This window comes from Pipistrellus hanaki (assembly GCF_964339955.1).
Source record: "Pipistrellus hanaki genome assembly, chromosome: 19".
Lineage (NCBI taxonomy): Eukaryota > Metazoa > Chordata > Mammalia > Chiroptera > Vespertilionidae > Pipistrellus > Pipistrellus hanaki.
The window spans coordinates 3,379,109-3,404,077 of record NC_140521.1 but is presented as its reverse complement, the minus strand read 5'-3'; the positions used below and the strand labels follow the sequence as shown (position 1 = coordinate 3,404,077).

The window sequence follows — 24,969 nt, the reverse complement described above, 5'->3', positions numbered from 1 at the left end:
TCCCCCGCCCCCCCCGCGGCCGCGCCCGGTGGTAGCGCCCGGGGTTGCGGGCTCCGCGCCTGCGCAGTGCGGCGCCTCGGGGGAAGGGGAGAGGGAGACGGACGTTGAGAGAACGAGGAGGAAGGCGAGAAAATGGCGTCCACGGGTGAGTGTGGGGGAAGCGCGGCCGCGCCGGCGGCGGCCGGGGCGCCCTAGCCGGGGGGCTTGCTCGTCTCGGGGGGGTGGTCGGGGACGACTTGAGTGGGGGTCTGAGGAAGGGGGGCGGTGAGGGTCCCCGCCACGGGCCGACGAGCCGAAGGAGCCCGCTTTGACCCTCCCCTCCCCCACCGGGCAGGCCGGTTCTGGAATCTTCCAGCGCCCCCGCCGCCGCGCGCGGGGGGCCGCGGGGCCTCGGGCGGCCTCCATTGTGTGCGGCTCGGCCCCGCGCTCCGGGCCGCCCGCCACGTGGGCGGGGCCTGCGGCCTGCGGGGCCCGCGTGGCGGCGGCGGCGGCGGCGGCGGGGTCGGCCCGGGCCTGGAGCCCCGCACCCCGGAACGGGAGGGAAGGGGGGATGGCCCGGCCGTCACCACCCCCTCTTCCGGGGGGGCGCCCCGCACCCCAGGGCGCGTCTGCCTCCCGCCAAGCCCGCGGGGAAGCGGATAAACACAAAAAGGCCGCGGGTCTGGGGGCCCCGGTCCCAACTTCTGGCCCCACGACTGGGCTTTAGTATCCGGGTTCGGCTCCCCCCTTTCAGAGCCCCCCCCCAAATTTTTAATTAACTAAATAAAACCCCGCTGTTCCCACGGCTGCTTCGGGTTTTCTGTTGAATCCCACCCCCTTCCCGCCCCAGAAAGCGGGGAAGGGGCTCCCGGGGCGGTTTTCCCGGCGGACGGGGGGCGGGGGGCCGGGACCGGGGAGGCCGGGGCCGGGGCCGGGGCCGGGGGGAGACAAAGGCCCGGCGGCGGCCGGCTCGCACGTTTATTTGCCTAAACGGAGCCGACAGGCCCGCCGTGGTGCGGGGTTGGTGACCGGGAAGCGGGAGGGGGAGGGGAGGAGCGATCTTGGAAAGCGAGCTCAGGGGCAGGGGCGAGCCTGCGGCGGCTCGAGGGGTCCCCCCGGCGCCAGGCGCGGTTCTAGGGGCGCAGCCGGTTCCTGCCCGCCTGGGGCGGTTGGCCCGGGCACCGGGGGCATCGCCTGGGCGGCCTCTCCCCGGGCTGTAAAGGCCGGGGGAGAAGGAAGTGGAGGGGGGGTGGGGGGGGGAAACGCTCCGAGTTGTAATTTAAGAGAGTCCAGAATCCAGCAACTTAAGGACGTTGCTCAGTAGCCGAGCAGGTGGGTGCCAGCTGTGGGTGCCAGGGTACAGGGTGCCCCTAGGAGAGATTGGGCGGCCAGATAGGCCAAGTTCGTGTCTCCTGTTCCGTGTCTGGTTTGCTGCTGCCCACCGCGCACCGGCCAGGTCAGCGCTCCCGCGTGTGTGTGTGTGTGTGTGTGTGTGGACACGGAGGTGGGTCCGGGGTGTGTGTGTGTGTGTGGGTGTGGACACAGAGGTGGGCCCGGCGTGTGTGTGTGTGTGTGTGTGGACACAGGTGGGCCCGGTGTGTGTGTGTGTGTGTGTGTGGACACGGAGGTGGGTCCGGTGTGTGTGTGTGTGTGTGTGTGTGTGGACACAGAGGTGGGCCCGGCCGGGCAGTCTCCGTGGGATGGCGGGTGAACTTTGGCTTACTTCCCTGCAAAAGAGAGGAGTGAGGCCGAGACCTTGGGGGAGCTTTCCAAGCCTTGCCGACCTCTGAGCACAGCGGCATTTATTACCGGCCTGACACGGTGTGGTCTGAAGGCCCAGGTCTGCAGTTTGGGCAGTGGGCGCAGTCAAGTACCTGAGCCACCGCCTTGGTAATGCAATGTTAGATTTTTTTTATCCTCGTTCGTTTTATATATCACAAGAGTACTTAAGGTACAGCCTGTGCCCGTTTTAACCAAGACTACGGGGCGAACTCCCAATTAACTGCCAGGCAGACCAGGAAATGAGAACATGGCCCACCCCCTAAGGCCGGCTTGGGTCACAGCCCCTCTCCTCGGCCCCGCCATTTTCAATGAAATCAGCTGCGTGTTTGGCAGTTAAAGACGCTGGCCAGCGTGTGACTGGCGTGTTGGAGGCCATGTAGTGTGTGCTGCAGGCAGATAAGTTCTCGTACAACGAACGTCGCCGCCTCCCGTATGCCAGGACGCGGGCTCCAGCGCTGGCTTCGCGCTGCCCTGAGAACACCGGCTGTTCCATGCCAGCCCTGCCAGTCCGTTTTACATAACCGCTCTTGGAGAAAGGCCTCCTGCGAACCGGGGACCGGGATGGCAGCGACTGGGGATCCTTTCTCCAGCAGAAACTCAGCAGATCGGAGGTGGAGACACTCACTGTGTGTGCTTCCTTGGGGTGTCATGAAGACCAGGGGGGTGATTTGCATTTGCTTTGTGTTTGCCACATTGCTGCCTTCAGGTCGGTTTCTCTTGGACACAATTCCTAGCCCTTGGGCGGCTGATTTGATCTTGTTGATGGGGGTTCTGAGTTGGGGGTGCAGGAGGAAAAGGGCAAAGTGCAGAAGGAGGAAGATGAGCTGACTTACATGAGATTGCTCTCAGGCGTGGGGACTGGGAGTAGGCAGAAACCCGTCCATGAAGAGAGCTGCGATGTCAAAAGCGGTTTGCTTTCCGATGAGGGACTGTTTTCTGAATGGAATAGAAAGGACCTTTTGTTTAGTTCAGATGGCAGTGCTGTCTTGTAACACAGAATAAGGTATGTGTTTCTTGTGGAGAGCAAAGAATTGGGCAGAATTTTAAAAAATCGTTGCGTTAGCCCTAGCGGGTTTGGCTCTGGATGCAGGTGGGCCTGAAGGCTGGAGGGTCCCAGATTGGATTCCAGTCAGGGGCACGTGCCCCGGTTGGTGGCTCAGTCCCCCGTGTGAGGATCAAGAGGCAGCCATCAATGATTCCCTCAGGTCACTGGTGTTTCTCTCTCTCTCTCTCCCTTCCTCTCTGAAATCAATAGGGGATATTTAAATTTAAAAAAAGATAATTACTTTAGCCCTGGGGGTGTGGTATAATGATTAGAGCGTTGGCCTGTGCACTGAAGGGCCTCTGGTTCAATTCTAGTCAAGGGCACACACGTGGGTTCCCAGCCCCAGTCTTGCAGGAGGCAGCGATCGATGTCTCTCTCTCATGGTAATGTTTACAGCGTTCCTGCTTTTGAGTTACTGTACAGATGTAGCTCTGATCCAGTCAAAAGCAGACCCTTTAGAACACTGGATTGAGCTGACTGTTCTGTTTTTACCAGAGACTGCAGTTAAAGTTAGTCTAATTGGCTAATTGAGGAGCAACAGGAAGACTAGTTTTTGAGGAGCTGTATCTACTAATGTAATCACCCTGGGGTTGAGCATTGTAATGTCAATTGCCTCCTTTTCAGATGAAGATAAAGCTTCCGTTCATCGCGTTCTCTATTAGTCTCAGGATGATGACCTCGTATTTGAAATGACAGCCTGTGGTTAGGGGGGTTGTGGTCATGGGAACTGCAAAGTATCTCTGCCAGATCAGCTGATCTTGACCTCATTTGTTGGCACTGTATTCAGACTTTGAGTTAAACTGGCTTAGACTTATTTTGGGGGTTGGTATTAAGAAATAAGAGATACTCACCCCACTGGTATGGCTCAGTGGTTGAGCCTCGACCTAAGAAACAACAGGTTACAGGTTTGAGTTCCCATCAGGGCAGGCTTGATCCTCAATAGGAGCTGTGCAGGAGGCAGCCAGTCCATGTTTCTATCTATCCCTCTCCCTTCCTCCCCCCCCCCAAAAAAAAAAATCAGTAACATATTTAAAAAGAAATAAGGTAATTATTTGGGCCTCTGCTGGCCCATAGCTTCTCTCTAAACAGTTAAAAGAGGTCAGAATTCCTGCCCCCTCTCCCCCCTACTTCTTGCCTTTCCTGACTTCACACTGTTTTCTCGCCTTGTTTCCTTCAGATTACAGTACCTACAGCCAAGCTGCAGCCCAGCAGGGGTAAGTCAGTCTTTTTCACCAGGATTTTGTGTGTGATTGATTGATGGAACAGAGCTGTGTAGTTGTGGAGGGTTTAGTAATGGAATCTGAGTGTACTCTTTTCAGTTTTTGCATTTAATTTTCTCTTACAGCTACAGCGCTTACACCGCGCAGCCCACTCAAGGATACGCACAGAGCACGCAGGTAATCTTTAAGATTAAATAAAGTAGCTGCTTCCCCAAGTAGATTGTTTCAACCATTCAAACAATAGCCAGCACTGTTCTTTTTTAAAAATTAGGTAATAAAACAGTGTAATGTGCTTGTAATAAAAATAACCAGGCATTTTAAACCTGCACAGTGGGAGTGCCATTATATATGAAACCATCCCCCACTAGGAGTTGTTAGCTCTCCATACCTTCCTAGTATCTAGTACCTAGTTAGGTACCCTGCTCCATGCTTGGTCCTTCTGTGTATTCAGTTCTACAGAGGAGATATGATATCTGGCAAATGAAAAATGCAGTGCATAGATATGAAGGCATTTACCAGTGGTTGGACAGTAAGTGGAGGGGTCAGCTCTTATCACTACCTGTGAGAGGTTAAGGGTTCTTCAGTAAATGAGTCTGTGTTTAAAAGCCTAGGCCAGCAGCTTCTAGAAATTAGCCTCCAAGTGTTCTCAAGATCACCTCAAATTCTGAAATGGTCTGTGGCTTAAAACGGGTACTAATAACTCTGCCGTAGAAACATTCTAGAACAGACAGACTGATGTGATGTCTCTGGCAGATCCTACGTAACTGGTCATTCCGATCTAGAATATGATCATGCTAATGTCAGAAAGAACACCTCATTCCTTGCCAGTTTTCTGTATTACTGACGTAATACAGTGCTGCTGTGCTAACCCTGAGGAGACATGCGCTGTTCTATTCGTTTTCTTGGCGGTGAAATCTCTGTCCTGCTGAAGATCTGCTTCCACAGTTGTAAATTGGACCCATTTTCATTTCCTTCCTCTGGGGTCGCTGTGTCTTCCTAATATTTGTTTCCAGTTACTGAAACTGGTCCACTTAGTGCTGGCAGCTATACGCCTGTTCCTTTATTGCTCATCCCTGGAGAGTATTGTGTTAATCTCCTGTACAGTTAACTATGCTTTTGCTTAATCATCTCAGGAATTTTTTTGTAGTTAAGTTTACAAAAATACGAGTGCATCAGATCAGGGGAAACTCACAGTAATGTGGTTACATCTTATTTGAAAACAATATTTTCAACTTCTAAATTTACAAACTTAGTAGTAAATTGGGTGTGGGGTGTGTTTTTGTTTTTCGTGGTTTTATCCTCCCAAAAACTAGAAGGTTTATAGATCTGAAGGGTTTCCATCCATTAACTTTGAGCAGGCATATGGGCAGCAAAGTTATGGAACCTATGGACAGCCCACTGATGTCAGCTACACCCAGGCTCAGACCACTGCTACCTACGGGCAGACAGCCTACGCGACTTCTTACGGACAGCCTCCCACAGGTAAGCCCGCCCTGGCGTGCTTTGGTCCCATCGCCCAGGGAGTGTGCTAAGAAGCTTGTCACTTGTGCTCTCTGATGTATATTCCGGTCCATATCTTGGCATCTGGCATTCCTAGGAGGAGTTATTTTTCTCTCCTTTTCCCTTATATTCCCCTTGAGGGGTCGCTAATAGAATGTGGGTGGAATAAATTCCGAGGGAGAAAAGAATTTCCTTTAGCTGTTTTATACAGTACACTGAATGATCCCACAGCAAAAGGGCAGATATATAAAAGATTGTGCTAATGCTGACTTGGGGGTAAGAATGAGCCTCCTTAAACGGAGCTGCTGAAGATATCAAACTGGTTTTCACATCCGTTTGCTTCCTCTGATGGTGTGCCCTCTACTTTTGTTTTGTGCTTCCACAGTAGAAGGGACCAGCACAGGTTTGACGATCCTGCTCATTCTGCATGGGAAATGCTTTCCATCTGTCTAACCCTGTAATGTTGGCCCCATAGGTGTTTTCATCAGTTTAACCCTCCAGCCTTCTAACCTCATACACAGCCAGGCGCTAATGGGAACCGCTTCCGGTGCCATCCGCAGATCCATCTTTTCTTTACGTGGTTTTGGGGGAAGTTCTGCTTTGTTTTATTTTACATTTTTCGGTGTCAAGCCTTAATAATAGTCCACCTTCCCAAAGGCACTTCAGATGACTATTCCCCAGCTGACTGCCATGTTCCCTGAGAGACAGGTGCATGAGTAGATTGATTCAGAGGTGAAGGCTGCCGTCCTGCATGTCACTATGTCTGTCTGTCTGTCGGTTTCCAGTCCAGATGCATTTTATTTTCTATTTAAGTGATGATGAATTATTTTAATTCATATCATGTCTTAGTAAATATATATATATTAAATAGCATTCCAGGGAGCTAAAAACTATTCTAAGAATTAAAATAAAATAAACTGTATCCTAATACTGGGGTTGAGAGTGGAATATATGAAAATTCTATAGTACTTTCATGCTCTGTAGTGTAAATATTTTATGATTCCCTACCTTCTTCCCACCTACTCCCATCTTTATTATTGCTACTATTATTATTAAAGAATACTTATTTCAAAAGTCTTACAGATGTAAAAACTTTTTTACAAATCATCTGCAGTTCTCTTAGGTTATATATAGTCTATGAGTCTTTAGTGGGGAGAGACCTGCTTGTAGTGTATCTGTCTCACTGAGTGACGGTGGCCTGGGTTTGATGGAATGTACTCCCTCATCTAACACAGATCTTTAGTAGGTGGGGAATGTTTGAACTTTCTATTGGATTTTTAGCAGAGAATTTTAAAATTGTGACATGAACTTCATGTATTCAAAATAACATTTTTTTATTGAGTTATGATTGACATACAACAGTTTCGAGTGCGCAGCATAATGAATTTATATTTGTTCTATACTTGTGAAATAATCACAGTAAGTCTAGTTCATACATCAGCGCTTAGTTATAATTTTTTTCTTGTGATGAGAACTTTTAAGGTATATGCTTTTAGCAACTTTTTAATACATATGCATTGTTCTACTCCAGCGGTCGGCAAACTCATTAGTCCACAGAGCCAAATATCAACAGTACAACGATTGAAATTTCTTTTGAGAGGCAAATTTTTTAAACTTAAACTATATAGGTAGGTACATTGTTATTAACTTAATTAGGGTACATGGTATTTTGTGGAAGAGCCACACTCAAGGGGCTAAAGAGCTGCATGTGGCTCTAGAGCCGCGGTTTGCCGACCACTGCCCTATTCCATTTTTATGTTAGGAACGTAAGCATTCTCAGGTCACAGGGATCTGAAACCAGTGCCCCGCAGATACTGAGAGACAACTCTATGCAGTACAGCTGTGTATCACCATGACTTGTTTATTTTATAACTGGGAAGTTTTAGCCAAACAAGTATAAATTAAAAAGAATAACTGCTTAGATCTAGCTTTTGGAGTCCCTGGATCATTTTCTAGGAACATGATAAAATCGTTTCTAGGAAATGTAGTGGTCTTTCATAGAAACCGGTATCTTTGATGAGCAAGGGATTGCACTTAAAAATATAAGGAGCCTATGGGTGTGGCTCGGTGGTTGAGTATAGACCTATGAACCAGGAGGCTGGAGTTCGATTCCTGTCAGGGCACAGGCCTAGGTTGCAGACTCCATCCCCAGTGTGGGGTGTGCATGAGGCAGCCCACCAGTGATTCTCATCATTGATGGTTCCCTCTCCTCTCTCCCTCTCCTTTTCGCTCTGAAATCAGTAAAAATACATTTTTTAACAAATAGATATAAGGGGTGTTTATATAGACTTTATAGTTTATGGAGGACTGTCATACTTCCCTTCACCCTCCCATGAACCTTTGGCATAGAGGAACAAAATTTAAACCTGATGAGCAAACTGAAGCTGAACCAAACTAGGTTCCCGATTGAGGTAGTAAGTGGGTTCAAGCCCACTTACCCCCTTTCCTCCTTAACCTCACAACACTTTACGTGTAAAAGTCATTGGGTGATTATTGGAAGGAATATATAAAAAGACATTTTTATCTTCTAGACCACATGTGTCAAACACAAGGCCCGCGGGCCAAATCCAGCCCGCCAGGCCTTGCAATGTGGCCCGCACCGCGCTGTCATCACTGCACTCCGCTGTCAGTTTATGACATTGTCAGTTTATGACTGTTCAGTAAACCATTTGGCCCGCGATTTAGGCTGGATTTTAGATTTTGGCCCCTTCTCTGATTGAGTTCGACACCCCTATTCTAGACTTTTTAAAACTATTTCATGAGAAGGGAAGCTATAGAAATCTCAATTCATTAATTGGAATAGAAATCTTAAACTTTTATTTTTACTGTTCAAGCGAAACAAAAATGTTAGATTTCTGTGATTTTTTAAAGTACATTTCTATTGATTTCAGAGAGGAAGGGAGAGAAAGAAACATCAATGATGCGAATCATTGATTGGCTGCCTCCTGCACACCCCTCTGGGGTTCGAGCCTGGGACCCTTCAGATCCCCTGATAGAGCTGTGTGATTTTTTTTTAACACCTTTTTCCTTAAAGATGTCAGTGCATGTGTTGTCTTTTTTGTTGTTGGTCTTTTTTTATTATCATTTTGCTTTATTTTGCTTGGCTGTTTGTGTTGGTACTACAGATTGATTGAAAGATTATTCATTAACTCAGTGTCTGTTACTATAATCTCAGCCCTACGAAGCTCTGTTGCTGCAGTTTTATGACATGAGTGCTCTGTATGATTGACATTAGGACTCAGCACAAAACTGTTAATAAACGTTCAGATGAACGACATTCCAACTCAAAAAACTTACACTGTTTGAGGCTTCCTGTTTTCTTGGAGAACAAAATTACTATCTTTGTGTATAACTAATATTAGCATTTACAAAAAAATGTGCGGGGTGTAGAAAAAAGTTATTGCACCCTGTGAAGTTTAAGGTCCTAAATCTTAACTAAAATCACCAGACTTGATTCATGACTTAACACACACTTTTTTTTCTTTAGTGAGATTTGGATTTTTCTTTGATGGGTATAAATGCTGACGACTAGAAGTAACTTCCTAAAAATAATTCAGAGAGGTGGGAGAGAGAGAGAGACATCAGTGATGGGAAAGAACCATTGATTGGCTGCCTCCTGCCACACCCCCAACTGGGGATCAAGCCTGCAACCTGGGCATCTGCCCTTGATCGGAATCGAACCCGGGACCCTTCAGTCCGCAGGCCAACACTCTATGCATTGAGTCAAACCAGCCAGAGCTGGATGTACGTAACTTTTGATTGTACGGCTCACTTGTGCTTACTGAGCGAGAGGAGGAATGGGGGAGGGGAGCCCAGCACCAGGAAAGGCTGTAACCCTCTCCCGGTGAAGGGAGGGGCGGTGTCAGACTTCCAGCCCAGGCTCCAGGTGGAAGGGCACACGGGTCCTGCCTGGCAGCGAAGCCAGGAGCTGGAGCTGTGAGAGCAGGCTGTGTGACCCTGTTGGGAAACAGTAAGGGGGCCCTAGGGTCCGCCTCCGATACCGATGAGGAAGAACAGCGCCTGTTTGCTAGTGGTGGGCAAATACGAGGACTAGACCCGTGGCTATTTCAGTCTTCACGTGTAACAAGCATTTTTTAGTTACTTGAAACAAAATTAGCAGTTCTTAGAAGTGTGTACTCGTTAGCATCTTCCACTAAAAATTAAGCACATCCTCTAGCATTTCCAGTTCCCGTAAACATGACCTCATGATGGAGTGCTAGGGACGGAAACGAAGTAATTTCACATTGTGGGTTCAGTGTGCTAACTAGTACCTGGATCCTTATTCGTAGCTATTTTAAGATGCTGTGTCATTGCTTTTTACTTCCCTTCCGGGGACATTTATTCCTGTTTGAGAGGTTTGGGGGTGCTTAAATTCAGAGGATTTGGTTTTCAATATTGGTTTGTTGCTGCTGCTCTCACTGAAGGGAAATAATTAAAGGCGTTAATAGGGGGCGGCTGCACTAGGGGCTCACAGGCGGTTCTGGTGAGGAGGGTAGGTGGCTAGACCTCTGAGGAGCCGGGACTGACGCTGCTCTCGTTTCTCCCAGGTTACACCACGCCAGCTGCCCCCCAGGCCTACAGCCAGCCTGTCCAAGGGTATGGCACCGGTGCCTACGACACCACCACTGCTACGGTCACCACCACCCAGGCCTCCTATGCAGCTCAGTCTGCGTACGGCACTCAGCCTGCTTACCCAGCCTACGGGCAGCAGCCGGCAACCACTGCACCTGCAAGGTAAGAGCGCAGTCTCCTGACTCAGTGCATGGCCTCAGCTGTCCAGGGGAGAGAGTCCGTGACTTGGTTTCTTCTTAACAGTTGCTCTCGCGTACACTTAGGTGTGGTTTGTTGTTGTTGGTTTTGGTGTTTGTCAATCCTCACGGGAGGATATTCTTTTTCCCGTTGATTTTTAGAGAGAGTGGAAAAGGGACTGGGGCGGGGGAGACACACACACCGACTGGTTGCCTCCTGCATGCACCCAGGCAGGGCTGGGAATCGAGCCTGCAACCAAAGCACGTGCCCTTGACCAGAATCGAACCCGAGAGGGCTAGGAGCTCTAACCACTGAGGAAAACTGGCTAGAGCTGTTGGGTTTTATTTACTGATGTTTAGAGGGGGAGAGAGAAACATCGATTCGTTCTTTCACTTGTTTATACATTCATTGGTTGCTGTTTGTGTGTGCCCTGACTAGTGATCAAACCTTCAACGTTGGCATATCAGGACGATGCTCTAACCATCTGAGCTACTACCTGGTCAGGGCGCTCAGGTGTTGCTATATTCTTAGTCATTAAAATAATGCACTAAAAAATAATAATGCACCAGAACACACTACACATTCTTCTCCATTTAGTAAAGAAATGGTTCCATCCAGGGACCAGAGTAAGGGTGGTCAGCGCCGTTTCAGAAGAGAGGCCTGTTTGCGCTGGAGGAGGCTATTGTATTAACTTGTTTAAAACCGGGAGAAAATTGAATGTGTGGTTTGCCTCAAAGCAGAACAACTAAGGATGCTTTTGCCTTTGACTTTATTGGCCCCGTAAATGAGTAACAGCTTTCTCTTTGGGTAAAACATGATGGGGGAGGGGGAGAGCATCGTATGGCTTAAGAAACAGCCATGTGACTCACTTGTCAGTAAAGGGTATGTTTATATCTGGAAGTCAGCTTAAGGAGTTGATGTAGTGGCTTGGTAATCCAAATATAACAGGCGAGTATAAATTACCTGGTACCCTACTGTGGGGTGAATATGGGGCGAAGTCCATACTCCATGACTGGTTAGCAGGTAAACATTATTAATTATTACTTAACAGAGAATTTAGGTATTTTCTTTAGGCAGTGCACTTAGGCTGTTTCTGCATACAGTCTTGACAGACGTTGGATTCTGATTTGAAAGTTGTTTTTGTGTGTTGTGAGTTTTAATGAAATAATAGGATATCCAAGGCATAGCTGGAGGGTTTTATATATTAAATGGTTTTTTCTAAATCATCCTTTTTGGTTCCTTTTTTCTTAATTTTTCAATTCTTGCCGTTTTAAAACAGCTGTCTGTCTTATGATCAGTGACAGCTGTTCCCCTTTCCACTGGAAAGGGTGGGTTTGTGGCCTAATTCAGCTCTCTGGAGAAATCAGTACTTCCCAGCCTCTCTGGTCTGCCTGCTGATTCTTGGGGTTTGCTTAAGATAGATCAAGCTTCCTTTGCAACGGCCCTGACGCAGAGTGCTGGGGCGGAGAGGTGCAGGACACCACGGTGGTCCCTCCTTGGGATGGGGGTTGGCTTTCCGCACTCACCAAGGCCATCTCCGGGGTCGTCAGAGCAGGAGGGGCTGGGGGCACACACCTACTATGGCTTCCATTATAGGGATTTGGAGGCAAGCTATGGCCGTGCAAGTTCAATTTTTTTCAAGTCTGTTCTTAATAAATTGAGAAACATAAATACACAGGTAGTACAGATCTATAAATGCCATAGGCTTATATAAGTGTTACTCTAACCTAAAACTTGAATTATTATTATTAAAGTTTTCTTGTTTGCTTTCAACAGTCCTTTTTGAGAAACAGCATTTTCTTTTACTAACAAATTACCGCCCCCCTCAGATCACTTAAATTGGCAACACAAAATGTTGTGACTACCTTTTTATAGCTGTTAACATGGAACAAAAGCAGCACTATGGCTCTAAGCTGTTTGGCTCAGTGGATAGTGTCGGCCTGCACACCAAAGGGTCCAGGGCTCGATTCCGGTGAAGGGTCCGTATTTCGGTTGTAAGTTTCTCCCTGGCCCAAGCCCTGGTCAGGGTGCGTGTAGAAGGCAACCAATCAATGTGTTTCTCGATGTTTCTCTCTGTCCCTCTCCCACTTGCTCTAAAATCAGTTGGGGTGGGGGGATAGCCTCAGGTGAGGATAAAGCAGGCACAGTGCTGTCTCTCATGGATGTGATTAATTAATTCATCCCCTTTCTTATGGATGTGATTGGTTAATTCATCCCTTTGCTTAGGGTTCTCCGGCAGATACAGCTGGACCGACACTGGATTTGATGTAGTTTGCTTTAAAATTGTATTTCTTTCCAAATTCCGTCCTGATGTTGTATATTGCTCACAGGTTTGTAGAGTTTTCTTACCCAACGGTTTATGGTTGAGGTGAAAAGGCTCGCTTTTTTATTTCTTCTTTTAGACCGCAGGATGGTAACAAGCCCGCGGAGAGCAGTCAGCCTCAGTCCAGCACAGGGGGCTACAACCAGCCCAGCCTGGGCTACGGACAGAGTAACTACAGCTACCCCCAGGTGCCCGGGAGCTACCCCATGCAGCCCGTCACGGCGCCGCCGTCCTACCCTCCCACCAGGTCAGTCTCCGCCCCCCTGATCCCAGGACAAGCCTGACCACACACGGTTCACTGGAAAACCATGGCACTGCCGGCAGCCAGTAACTCCTCCAAGTACAAACAAGGTTCTTACCACTCTGGGTGCTTTTACATTTGCGCTCTCAGTTACTTCAGATGGCTGAGAAACATATTTGAAAGCAAGCCAAGTGCAGGGCGTTATATTTTTAAAAAAGAAACTTTACCGTATGCATTTTGCATTTAACAATGCAGAAGTCCGTTCACGCACTGGTCTTTTAATGGTTGAGCTGAGGCCTTTTGCTTTTTATTCCGGATATCTGTTCTGCACTCTCTGTCTTAGGTTAACACACCGGCATCTACAACATCAGGGTTAGTTTCTTTAAAGCAGGGGTCCTCAAACTTTTTAAAGTGGGGGCCAGATCACGGTCCCTCAGAGAGCTGGAGGGACGGATTATATGAACTACTAATTCCTACTGTAACACCTCGGCTGCGCTCACTGCCCAAAAAACCTGGCGGGCCAGATCAGACTCCTCTGCGGGCCGCATGTGGCCCACGGGCCGCAGTTTGAAGACCCCTGCTTTAAAGTGTAGGAAGAACTGCACTTTGTTCCACTCCCATTTACATTGAAGCAGGTTTTCAAACTTGCCTGAATTATGCTGTTAACTTAGTTTTGCTGGAAGAAATAACCCCCCTTTTGCACTCATTTCATTGGTTTGCACGTTAAGTGCAGGGTTAGGAGCCGTACAGCTGCCTGGGTGAGGGTCTCCCGGCAGCTCTCCCACAGCCCACCTCCCCTGGAAGCCGGGAGCCTTAATCTGGGGAGTGGGACAGGTGCACCCGGGGCAGAGCTGTGAGTCTATACAGCTGCGGGGAGAGATGGTGATAGAGGCTTAGTTTAATGTACTTCACAATTTTTGTTTTCCAATGTCATGATTCATATGGAGTTTAATGCCAGTTCTTTTTTTTTCTTTTTCTTTTTTTTTATTATATATATATCTTTTATTGATTATCAGTGTAACACTCGTCTTTCATAAAGTGCCTTGATTCTGAAGTTTCTTTATCCATCTTTTCTTTATTAATGCCCAGATTTCATAAATGATTGGCATGCCTGAAAGTTTGAAACTATATATAGCCATTTGAAATATGTGTTTTAAATATATTTTTATTGTTGATAGAATTACAGATACACCTCACATTCTCTCCCCTTCCTCCCAGCTCCTACCCACCCCATTCCCACTCGGTCTTCACCTTATTGCCCATGCCCGTGGGCTATGCATATAAGTATATAAGTTCTTGGGTTTATTTTTCTTGTTCCCCCGACCCCACATCGAAGGGGGGGGATGTGTTTTTATTGATTTTAGAATGGGGGATGAGCAGTAGAAACAAAAATCAAATGATTGATATGTAAAAAGGAAATGCATTTTTAATGTCTCATATGCTATGAATGTCTCATATTTAGGGGGTTTGAAGGAACAAGCCTGTCCTTCCTAAAAGCTGTTTTTTCTTTCTTTCTTTTCAGCTATTCCTCTTCACAGCCGACTAGTTATGATCAGAGCAGTTACTCTCAGCAGAACACCTATGGGCAGCCGAGCAGCTATGGACAGCAGAGTAGCTATGGCCAACAAAGCAGCTATGGGCAGCAGCCGCCCACTAGTTACCCCCCCCAGACCGGATCCTACAGCCAGGCTCCCAGCCAGTATAGCCAGCAGAGCAGCGGCTACGGGCAGCAGAGTGAGTCGCTAAGAGAGAACACCAAATAAGAGTGGCTATGTTTGGAATTTCTGAGCGTGGGGAATGGTCTCAGGCACTGTTTGCTTTCTGGCTCCAGGGGGCACCTTTAGGGCATAGCATCCTGGCTGGTAGCTCCGATGTCCGATAAAGACCTCGGTGCTTTCTTCAGTGTAATTGTTATTCGCATACCTTGCAAAAAGAAGAGAAGAGATTTTGTAACTGGCTAGAATAAGTTATTGCACTGGCATCCTGGTCTGTGGGGAAGTTTTGTGCTGGGAGTGAAGTCAGCATTCTATGGCCCGCCCGTCCCAACACACTGGCAGCAGCAGGTAGTTACTGAAAACTGTTCGGATAGTCACGTAAGCTCCATCCATGGGCACGTGTTGTTACGACTATGAAATGACAGCTTGTGCTGCTTGGTGGAGCCCAGCCCTTAGCCTCGTGCTAACCCTCAGAAACCTGGCTCTATTTTGGAGATACCTTAATATCTCACAATCCAGAACCCACAGTCTGGGCGGAGGGCTCTTTGTTGTTGGGATGGCTTATTCTAAGCTAGCTGTAGGGGGTTACTCCGGCTTTGATGAGCCAGCACTTTGTGTTGAACTTCAAAGAGCCTATGATGAGGGGTGTGGTATCCAGGCTGGTGCCTGGGTCAGTGCTTTGCAGTTGAGAATTCTGTGCTTCCAGGAGAGTGCAGCAGGCAGTGTGTAAATGCTGGTCCATGGCTTACCAATGTGACTCTCTCCTCAGGTTCATTCCGACAGGACCACCCCAGTAGCATGGGTGTTTATGGGCAGGAGTCGGGCGGATTTTCCGGACCCGGAGAGAACCGGAGCATGAGTGGCCCTGATAACCGGGGCAGGGGAAGAGGGGGATTTGATCGTGGAGGCATGAGCAGAGGTGGGCGGGGAGGAGGACGCGGTGGAATGGGGTAAGCGCAAACCTTTTCTCCTTTTACCTAATTTTGTTTCATCCGTAGGATTTTCAATGGAAAGAAGGGACTGAAAGACATAAGAAATTTATTCCTACATTTCCATGGACAATCGGTTGAGCCCAAGCCATCTTCTAAAACATGGAAATGTCACCTTTATGGCATATATTACATATGAAGTGGCAGCTTGCTTTTTCCTCTGCCAGTCTACTTGGGTGGGGTGGGGAGAACAAAGAACCGTTTTGAAATCAGAGCTTTCAGTTCCCTTCATGGTTTCCAGAGGTCACAAGCCTCTCCGGGTAATAGACTTGGGATGGAACACACACAGCCCTTCTAACAATCTAGGTTAATAACTAATTGTCTCTGAGTGGTGGTTTTGAAATACCTGGTGTATATACTGCTGAAAAGGAGTGCCCTGTTTCCACAATGTTTGTCCCCGACCTCTTTGTCCCCCAAACTGTTGAACGTGATGCTGAAGATCTTGGTCCCATAACCTTTGAACTACGACCCAAGGTGCACCTGGTACACAGGGAAGTCCAGTAGCTTTTGCAGAGTAATGTATATCATTAATTCTAGTATTGCTCCTTATTGGAGATCTTAAGTCTAAATCGGTTTGACCATTTTGATTGATGGCACAATCTGGTTTAGAAAACTTTGTTTAGATCAATAACGTAACCCTGCTACCTGTGCCTGCCCTCCCCCTCCCTTCTCCCATCTCCTCTTTCCTCTTGGGTATTTGTACTGTGATGAAGGTGAGGTATAATGTTGGTGGTTAACATAATCCAGAAGGCTTAGTTCTGTGTGTGTTCTGTCCCGATATAAACTAGTGTTCAAGTTATGCAGAATGTTCTATTCAGTATGAATTGGATTTGACGCCACCGTTGGTTCAAGGAAAAATTGAATGGGATTTCTTTTTTAGAAGTGGGCTTCAAAATTAAATAGATGTTAAATTTTTATCTTTAATTTTTGTATTAGCCAATCTGTTAACTATTGAAAGGTACTGATATTCTGCATAACTTAAAAGTCTTTGGTGAAATCTTTATTGGAAAAAAACAATCATTTTTACAACATGCAAAACTTTATGACTAATTTGGTATACAGTAAAATCAATCCTCTGATTTGGAGAATGTCATTCCATCATAAAGGTTTCACTTCTTTATGAATGTTTTAAAATAGACATAGACACTTGAAATTACTATCATCACGTCTTCAGTCACCTAAAAGTCTTAGTATATTTCAATTGCAAAACCAATTTCAAATGGACTCATTTTAATACTTCCGAAGTGATAAATTCTAATTCTGCTAGCCATTGCTGGGAGCGGGGCCGCTCTCCGGGATGAGGAGTCTCCTGGAGCCGCAGGAAACCTGGCTCTCCCCAGGGGTTTTAACGGACTGGCAGCAGTCCGGTGGGTCCTCTGGGGACAGGCAGGGGCGCCCTCCCTCTTTTTCACGGTGTGTGGTGATGGTTTTCAGTGTCTGCGGCAGGTAAGGCACTCGATGTTGTTAACGTGCCCTTTTTATTGCCTCAGTATTTTGATATTTTCATTGGCTGTTAAACGTGGAAACTTTTTAACATGCTTTGTCGCATTTATATGCTACAGGTTACAAAGTGAGAGCCTTGTATACACTTCAATACTTAAAAAGTACCCGTACTCAGTACTCAGCCGGCAGCATAATGAAAAGTGGGACTAGACACGGTGTCCATATGGAGAGGAAAAATATACATAGAATATTTTTAACAAAGTGTTTTCATTGTATAAATGGAATCCTTCTGTAACTTTGGTAACTGCATACTTGTTGTTTGGTAATGAACCAGAGGAGGTATCATAATACTCTGGAATTGTGTAACATTAAAGTGTAAACTTTTGTGTTTAAAGGGAGAGGACATTTTATGGTGTGTACTTAAAAAAAAAAAAAAAAAAAAAAAAGACAAAGCTGCATGCAACAGCTTGAAATTGTATATTCGGGTATTAAAGGTGCAATACTGGTTAGAAAGGCTCAGCGCCTCCCACTGAGGAACTGCCTTTATTTAATTTAAAGGGAAAAAAGGCCCAATTCACAGTTTCTTACCCTTTAAGTGTGTAAGGCGGGAACCTGATCCTGCCTCTGTTGTCACTCTCAACTGCTATGTCTGTAAAGTTGCACCCCCAGTCCAGTTAGCCTTGGAGTTGGTTGTAAATTTTCTTTCCGCAGTGACTGTGATTCACTAGTGCCCGGCAGTGTGTGGCTTTATGCTGAAGACGGCGGGATGCGTCCTCTGGGGTGTGTGGTCACTAGTGTAGCTGTCTCCGGTCTCTGATTGCTAGGGAGCCCTGGGAGAGGTTGAGGGTGCACCTTTATCAGTCCCCGGCCTGCTGTTCCTCTCGACACCACGCTCTGTCTTCCAGCTCACGGGGGGGTTCGGGATCTATTTTCCCCTCCTTTGCCAAGTATTGCACTGTTAATACCAGCCCGAAATGAGAGGAGCCAACCACACTGTACAGTCAGACCCGCAAGGTTGTATGGACAGGAAGTGAGCGAGCTGCCCTGAAGAAAGGCATAGTGACAAGCTGAGAGAGATCGTTGTTTGGAGATGTTTAGCCAGTGCCCTTCTTCCCCACGAGCCCCCCCACGGCTCAGAGCGGTACTGGCTTTTAAAGGGAAAGGCCTTCATTTCTTCGTTTATCCCCCCAGCAGCGCTGGAGAGCGAGGTGGCTTCAATAAGCCTGGTGGTAAGTTTTTGAGTATTACCATGGATAGTGTTTAAAAAAAAAAAAAATAGTCAGTTTTTAGAAAACTATAATTTTTTATTAGTTTTATAAGCGGTTTAAAAATGATCTATACAAAAGAGACTAATGGGTACTGCCGGCATTGTCTTAGGGGTAATGAGGTTAACCTTGGTTACAGACAAAGGGTGACTTGAAGTATTTGATCAACTGCTTCTGTAATGTGGGGGAAATACATTTTTTAAATTTGGTTTGGAGGAAAAATTTTGACTTAAATTTAACACTAATTTGGCACATAAGCACTGAGAGTGTATTTGGTTAATGGTTTAAAAGCAAACCAGCAAAGAGAAACCCTAGCGAACCTTTCACGAACGTTAAAGGGGCACTGCTCCATTTTAGCGGTGCGGGTCATTTTGAGTTTAATGGAGCCCCATCAAATGGTGGTATAGTAGATAGTTATGTGTGTTTGTAAGGTTTTGTAGCTTGCAAGACACGCACTGATAATGTTTTATATGATCTTTCCTGGTTGGCAGGACCCATGGATGAAGGACCGGATCTTGATTTAGGTGATTTTTAATTTTTACCTTTCACACTGTGCTTTATACACATATAGCACAGTGTGTGGAGTTTAGCAGCCTCATAGATGAATGTGAATTACTGGTGTCAAGGGCAGTTTGGGGCTTCCTTTATCAAAAGCATCTACTCGCCCTAGCCATTTTGGCTCAGTGGAGAGAGGCTGAAGGCTGGGTTCAGTTCCGGTCAAGGGCACCTACTTTGGTCGCAGGCATGATCCCCGGCCTTGTCAGAATGTGTGCCTGATGGAGCCACTCAGTGTGTCTCTCCCCCTCTCTCTCAGATCAATGGAAAATATTCTCGGGCGAGGATTAACAACAACAACAAAAAGGCACCTACTCATAGTGGCCTTAAACAAAATAAACCGGAAGTCTCATGGCTTTCTTATTAATCTGATGGGTGGTTCTAGCTTGTGATGAGGACTAGTGGGCATAGGGACAGCTGGTCACTCGGCCCCTGTGCATACATGACAGTGACTCCCTCCTGCCTTCTTTTGGAAGGCCCGCCTGTCGATCCGGATGAAGACTCTGACAATAGTGCCATTTATGTGCAAGGCTTAAATGACAATGTGACTCTGGACGACCTGGCAGACTTCTTCAAGCAGTGCGGCGTGGTTAAGGTGAGTCAGGAACCGGGCCATCCGGCAGGTCCGCCACCGCGCATTCTAAGAGACTGAATTGCTGTGAAGAGTAGTTTCTGAAGTTGACTGATTTTTCTTTCTGGATGTGTTGTGATTTGCTCCTTAGCATACCAAAAAATCAGGTTTTTAATTGAATCTTTACTTTTTCAAAAAAATAGTTTTAATTTTGAGAGGGAGAGAAACATTGGTTTGAGAGCTTAACATCGATCGCTGCCTCCTGCACACCCCAGATTGGTGACACAGGACGACATCCAACCAACTGAGCCACACCGGCCAGGACAAAAACCTTTTTAAAAAATAACTGCTAAGCATAGCTTAAGCATATTTGGTCATTTGGCCATAAGGCAGTACTATTGTGGCAATATACAAGGTCACCCAGAAAAAAGCCATTGGAGTTCGCACATAGCAAGGAACGTGGTCAGAAAGGAATGGTAAACAATGAGTGTCACAGAGGAGAACCGTACAGCAAGAAGGGTGGGAGTTAGAGGAACGGGGCCATCCATAGAGCTTGGCGCGGAGAAGGCATTTCACAGTAATGGAGCAGCTTCCCCGCCAGCTTGGGCTGTGTGACTGAAGTTTGACCCGCGCTGCTGCGGGGGGGGCGGGGGGGGGGCGTGTTAGATGGGAAAACTAACAAACTGATTGTGAGACAGGAAGGCGGGTCCCTAGAACAGAAGCTCAGGTTTGGGAATCTTGAGTTTCATTTATTAAGGACATTCTCTTAAAAGCGGGTGGGTTGGTTCTGGGGTTTGACTGTGAGCCATGCTGCAGTGCGCATCCTCGTTCAGCTTCTCTCGCGTGTGTGCAGTCATTCTTGTTACTCGCGGTGTCTGAAGGTCACTGCAAACTCAGTGAACGAAGGCATGTCTCACGTAGGTGACAACCCTAAAACTATCACCCGGTAGCTCGCTGTTCTACGGAGAAAGGAGTTCCGTCCTGGTGACGGCCTCAGTTGTATTCAGATTTTCCCAGCTGCTCTGCCCGCACCCTCCAGTGTCCCTCCTTGGGTCACCTGTAGAGAGAATGGGAACGAGAGGGCGGAGTGTTGTCTTGTGTGACCTCAGCTGAGTCACATGTGTCAGGCAACGTAAAATTTCTGCCACTCAGCATGTCTGCACACAACCACAAAAGTGCCACTGGTGGTGGAGTTTGCAGATTTTTATTTTTGAGAGCAGGCAAATTTGTATATTTAATCCATGAAGGATGAGGACCAGCCGTACCCAGGCATAAAATTGCTTAAAGTATGTACGTGGTTAGCTTGACAAGATGGTATGGCCGACCGCTTAGACTCCCGACAGCATTGCTGATTCGTTCTCCATCCTCACCGCTACTGGGAGCGTGTCTTCCAACTGGCCAGTTTTTCAGTTTGGTTTTTCCCTGTCCGCCATCTGCCATGAAATTGTTTGTGTCTTATTCTCGTTTTTCATTGGGTTGTCTATTTATATTATAGTTCTTTATATTGTATATATGATTTCAGAGGGGAGAGTGAGAGAAACATCACTGATGAGAGAGGATCATGACCGGGAATTGAACTGAGACATCCTGGTTCATAGGTTGACACTCAACCACTGGGCCATGCCAGCCAGGCGCACCTCTTATAAGCCCTGGAATCAGGCATTCACGCATCTCTAGGTGTATAAACAAATGTGTAGATTGGACTCAGATCGTGTTCACATTTAATGCCACATACACACACACACACACGAAGCCATGTTCTGGAACAATGTGGCTCATGAACTCAAGCCGGCTGCATCTGGCGCTCAGCTGAGAGACTAGTGGTCCGTCCCAGCTCCGCGGGAGTGCTGGCTGTGCTGCACTTAGTAAGATCCCACAGCCCTGTCTGCCGGGGCGCAGTGTTTGAAGGTTACTTACCTCTGCCAGTCGTTTGTTACGGGACTCCATGCTGGACCACCTCTCACCCGGACACCAGGACAAGAGGCCCGTGCTGCTCACGGACACACACGGGGGTTTTGAGCCTATTTTAGTTCTTAAGGTAAAACATCTAAGAGGGGAACATCATTTTATATATTTGGCGTAGTAATTTAGGAAGTAAGTCACCCATAACTCCCTCTTCGATAGAGTAGCGTCTTCCTGAACAGGAACCTGGGGAAGAAGTTGCCTTTGAGGGGGCTGCTCTGGATGTCTGTGGACTGGATGGTCAGTCTCCTGTGCTGTTTGGTCCTAGATGAACAAGAGAACTGGACAGCCCATGATCCACATCTACTTGGACAAGGAAACGGGAAAGCCCAAAGGCGACGCCACAGTGTCCTATGAGGACCCGCCGACGGCCAAGGCGGCCGTGGACTGGTTTGACGGTAGGGCCCTCGGCGGCAGGGAGGGGGTGCTCGCTGCCTGTGTCCGCTTTAACAGATTCATTCTGACTGTTAGGACGTGGTTCTCAGCACAGATAGCAGAAGGTACAGACCCTGTTAGCACTGTACTTTTTAATTTAATATTTGTAGCTATGGCCTTGACACTGATGCTGAGATTTTACTTCAGGGAAAATCCACTCCAGGTGTCTGAGGCCCTGGCCCTCCTCTCAGCACTTCCTGCTCTTCCCATCCCGACTTCTCACCCTGCGCCGGGCAAGGGTGCCACCCCACCCCGACCCAGCTGGCCTTTCCTCGAGGTTTAAGGGTGTCGACGGGCTTGTTCTGGTCCCTCCGTGAGGCTCTGAGATTGGCAGAGCCACCGTGCAGTGGGAGGAGGAGAGGGCGGTCTCCCTCGCCCGGGCCTTCCAGGGGGAGAGCTGGCGGCGGGAGGGCTGATGTTCTGCCATCTGTTCCAGGGAAGGATTTCCAGGGCAGCAAGCTGAAGGTCTCCCTGGCCCGGAAGAAGCCCCCGATGAACAGCCTGCGGGGGGGCATGCCGCCCCGGGAGGGCAGGGCGATGCCGCCGCCGCTGCGGGGAGGTAGGCACCCGCACCTGCCTGACCGGTTCCTGGACTGTAAGTGCCCGCGCCCGGGGCTGACACTGGGTTCCCAGGGTGGACGAGCTGATCGATGATGTGAGAGAGGGACGCAGGCAGGGTCGGGCTGCTGGCCGCTGGCAGGGAGCGTTACGGGGGTGTCGTGGCCGGTGTGGCTCACCTGGAGCGCAGTCCTGGGTCCTTCCTACGTCTCGGGTTCGATCCCAGGTGGGGCATGGGTGGGAGGCAGCTGTCAATGCTTCTCTTAAAAGAAAAGTTTATGGGAGCAAAAGGAAGCGAGGACTGTGCTTTGGTAGGCCAGAGGCTGGGGCGCTGTGCCCGGTGTCACCCCGGGCTGTGGCATTTACGCCGCTTTGGGCGCTTCCTCTATGACACACCGGCCCTCCCGCCGCAGGGGGAGCTCCCGATTCCCGGCTCTTCACGGGCCCCGGGCGTGCCCCGTGCAGCTCAGGCCCGGGGCTGTGGGAGGCAGGCGGGGCCATGGCGACAGTGGCCACTTCCCTGAAGGGTGATTGTTCTCTCGTGTTTCAGGTCCGGGCGGCCCAGGAGGTCCCGGCGGCCCCATGGGCCGCATGGGCGGCCGAGGAGGAGACAGAGGCGGCTTCCCGCCACGCGGGCCCCGGGGCTCCCGGGGAAACCCCTCCGGAGGAGGCAACGTGCAGCACCGCGCCGGAGACTGGCAGTGCCCCAACCCGTACGTGCTCCTCGCACACCACACGCACGGGCCCGCCCCTTCAGAGGGGCGCTGTGTGACGCCTGACGCTACTGGGGGCTGGGGGCTCAGGGGTCACTCACCAGCTGCCCAGAACCTCCTAAAGGTCACAGTCCGCTGGCCGCTGTCACAGGGCAGTGCCGCCAGGGCCTCGCTGGTGGCGGCGGGTGTGCCTGCTGACGGGAGGCTGCACACGCAGAGACAACCTCAGTTCAGCCAGTGATGCCTCCTGTTGTGTGTGCTATGCAGGGGGTGTGGCAACCAGAATTTCGCCTGGAGAACAGAATGCAACCAGTGTAAGGCCCCGAAGCCTGAGGGCTTCCTCCCGCCGCCCTTCCCGCCCCCGGGTAGGTACAGGTTTGGGCGCCCCCTCAGCTTCTCGGTGCTAAACCTCTGTTAATTGGGGGCTGGGTGGCCTCCCGCTGTCCCTGCGGGAACAGGTCAGAGGTGCGGTGAGTGCCTCTGGCCCGCACTCCGGCATCACTGCTCAGTGGCGGCCACCCCAGGTGTCCCCGCCACGGCAGGCTCTGCTCCGGGCCGCCTCGGGCATGGCCGGGGCTTGTGCTTCCCCGTCTGTCCTGCCTTGACCTGTCCTGTCCTTTCCCACCAGGCGGTGACCGCGGGAGAGGCGGGCCCGGCGGCATGCGGGGAGGCCGGGGCGGCCTCATGGACCGCGGCGGGCCCGGCGGCATGTTCCGAGGCGGCCGCGGCGGCGACAGAGGCGGCTTCCGTGGCGGCCGGGGCATGGACCGCGGCGGCTTCGGCGGCGGCAGACGGGGCGGCCCCGGGGGTCCTCCTGGGCCTCTGATGGAGATGGGAGGACGGAGAGGCGGGCGTGGAGGACCCGGGAAGATGGATAAGTATGTGGTGGGGAAGCTCTGGCACCCGGGTCTGGGGGGCCCCTCCCGCTCCCCGTCTAACCGCCCCTCTCCCCGCAGAGGCGAGCACCGCCAGGAGCGCAGAGACCGGCCCTACTAGATGAGACCCCGCAGGCTGCGTTGGCTACCAGATTTATTTTTTAAACCAGAAAATGTTTTAAATTTATAATTCCATATTTATAATGTTGGCCACAACATTATGATTATTCCTTGTCTGTACTTTAGTATTTTTCACCATTTGTGAAGAAACATTAAAACAAGTTCAACGGTAGTGTGCCGAGTTTTCTTTCTTCCTTTTAAGATGGTTGTTTAACTCAGACTAACGGGAGCCCCTGTGAGCATGCTCTATCCTGTGGGGAACCAAGAGGGCCTCTAACTGTAACGATGTTCATGGTTGTGATTTTTTTTTTTAAATAAAATTCCAAATGTTTATAAACAGCCATCCTTCTCGGCCTCTGTTCCGCAGTTGCTGCGTGTCTATCTGGGGGAGCCCGTTCCCCGGGAAGTGGGTGCCCCCGGACAGCGGCTCATTTAAGGGTCCTGACGTGAAAACAAACCGAGACCGCGGTCGTCATGGTGCCGCCAGCCAGGAAGGGGGGTGTCACAGCCCGGGGCTGTGTGGGAGTCCGTGGTGGGCGGCCGGAGCCCCTTCGGGCCCGGGGCCCTCAGGGCAGCGCCGGCTCTGCAGCTCCGGGAAGCTGCCTGGGGAAGCCCGCGGGGGAACCGTTCTTCCCACTCAGGGACATGGTGCTTCCTTCCTGTCAGGGTGAGTTTTAAACTCAGTAAACCGCCTGGTACTGAAACAGGCCGCCTGTGAGGTGTGGTCCCCGGTTGCCTTGTGCAGGGTCCATGTCCAGGTTGGTTTCCAGTGGGCATGCTTGTCTCACCCCCTGTGCACTGGTTTCAGCCGCAGACGGAGACTTACCCAGGAGAAGGTTCTCCACGTCTGTGATGAGCACCACAGCCTCACCGCGGTCCAGTCAGAAAGACAAAGGTCCCAGGGGAGGGGCACCGTGAGCCTGGGGAAG

General features: G+C 49.4%; 1 protein-coding gene across 12 annotated transcripts; it reads left to right on the top strand.

The window, feature by feature from the left end:
• On the top strand, positions 1-24,383 carry EWSR1 (EWS RNA binding protein 1; the record flags this gene model as incomplete). 12 transcript variants are annotated; one of them, XM_084867546.1, is made up of 18 exons in its annotated part: positions 2-145; positions 3,984-4,020; positions 4,152-4,203; positions 5,385-5,508; positions 5,912-5,929; positions 10,074-10,260; positions 12,678-12,845; positions 14,362-14,573; positions 15,324-15,504; positions 18,181-18,215; positions 18,743-18,775; positions 19,307-19,401; positions 21,608-21,737; positions 22,211-22,369; positions 22,883-23,045; positions 23,313-23,410; positions 23,674-23,923; positions 24,002-24,383. In XM_084867546.1, the coding sequence occupies exons 1-18, from the start codon at positions 133-135 to the stop codon at positions 24,039-24,041; spliced, it is 1,995 nt and encodes a 664-aa protein (XP_084723672.1). In that variant the 5' UTR covers positions 2-132. The 12 variants fall into 12 exon arrangements, with proteins under 12 accessions (XP_084723667.1, XP_084723672.1, XP_084723674.1 ...); XM_084867548.1 differs by having other exon boundaries at positions 19,283-19,401; positions 22,211-22,333; XM_084867542.1 differs by having other exon boundaries at positions 19,283-19,401.
• Positions 24,384-24,969: the final 586 nt, after the last annotated feature.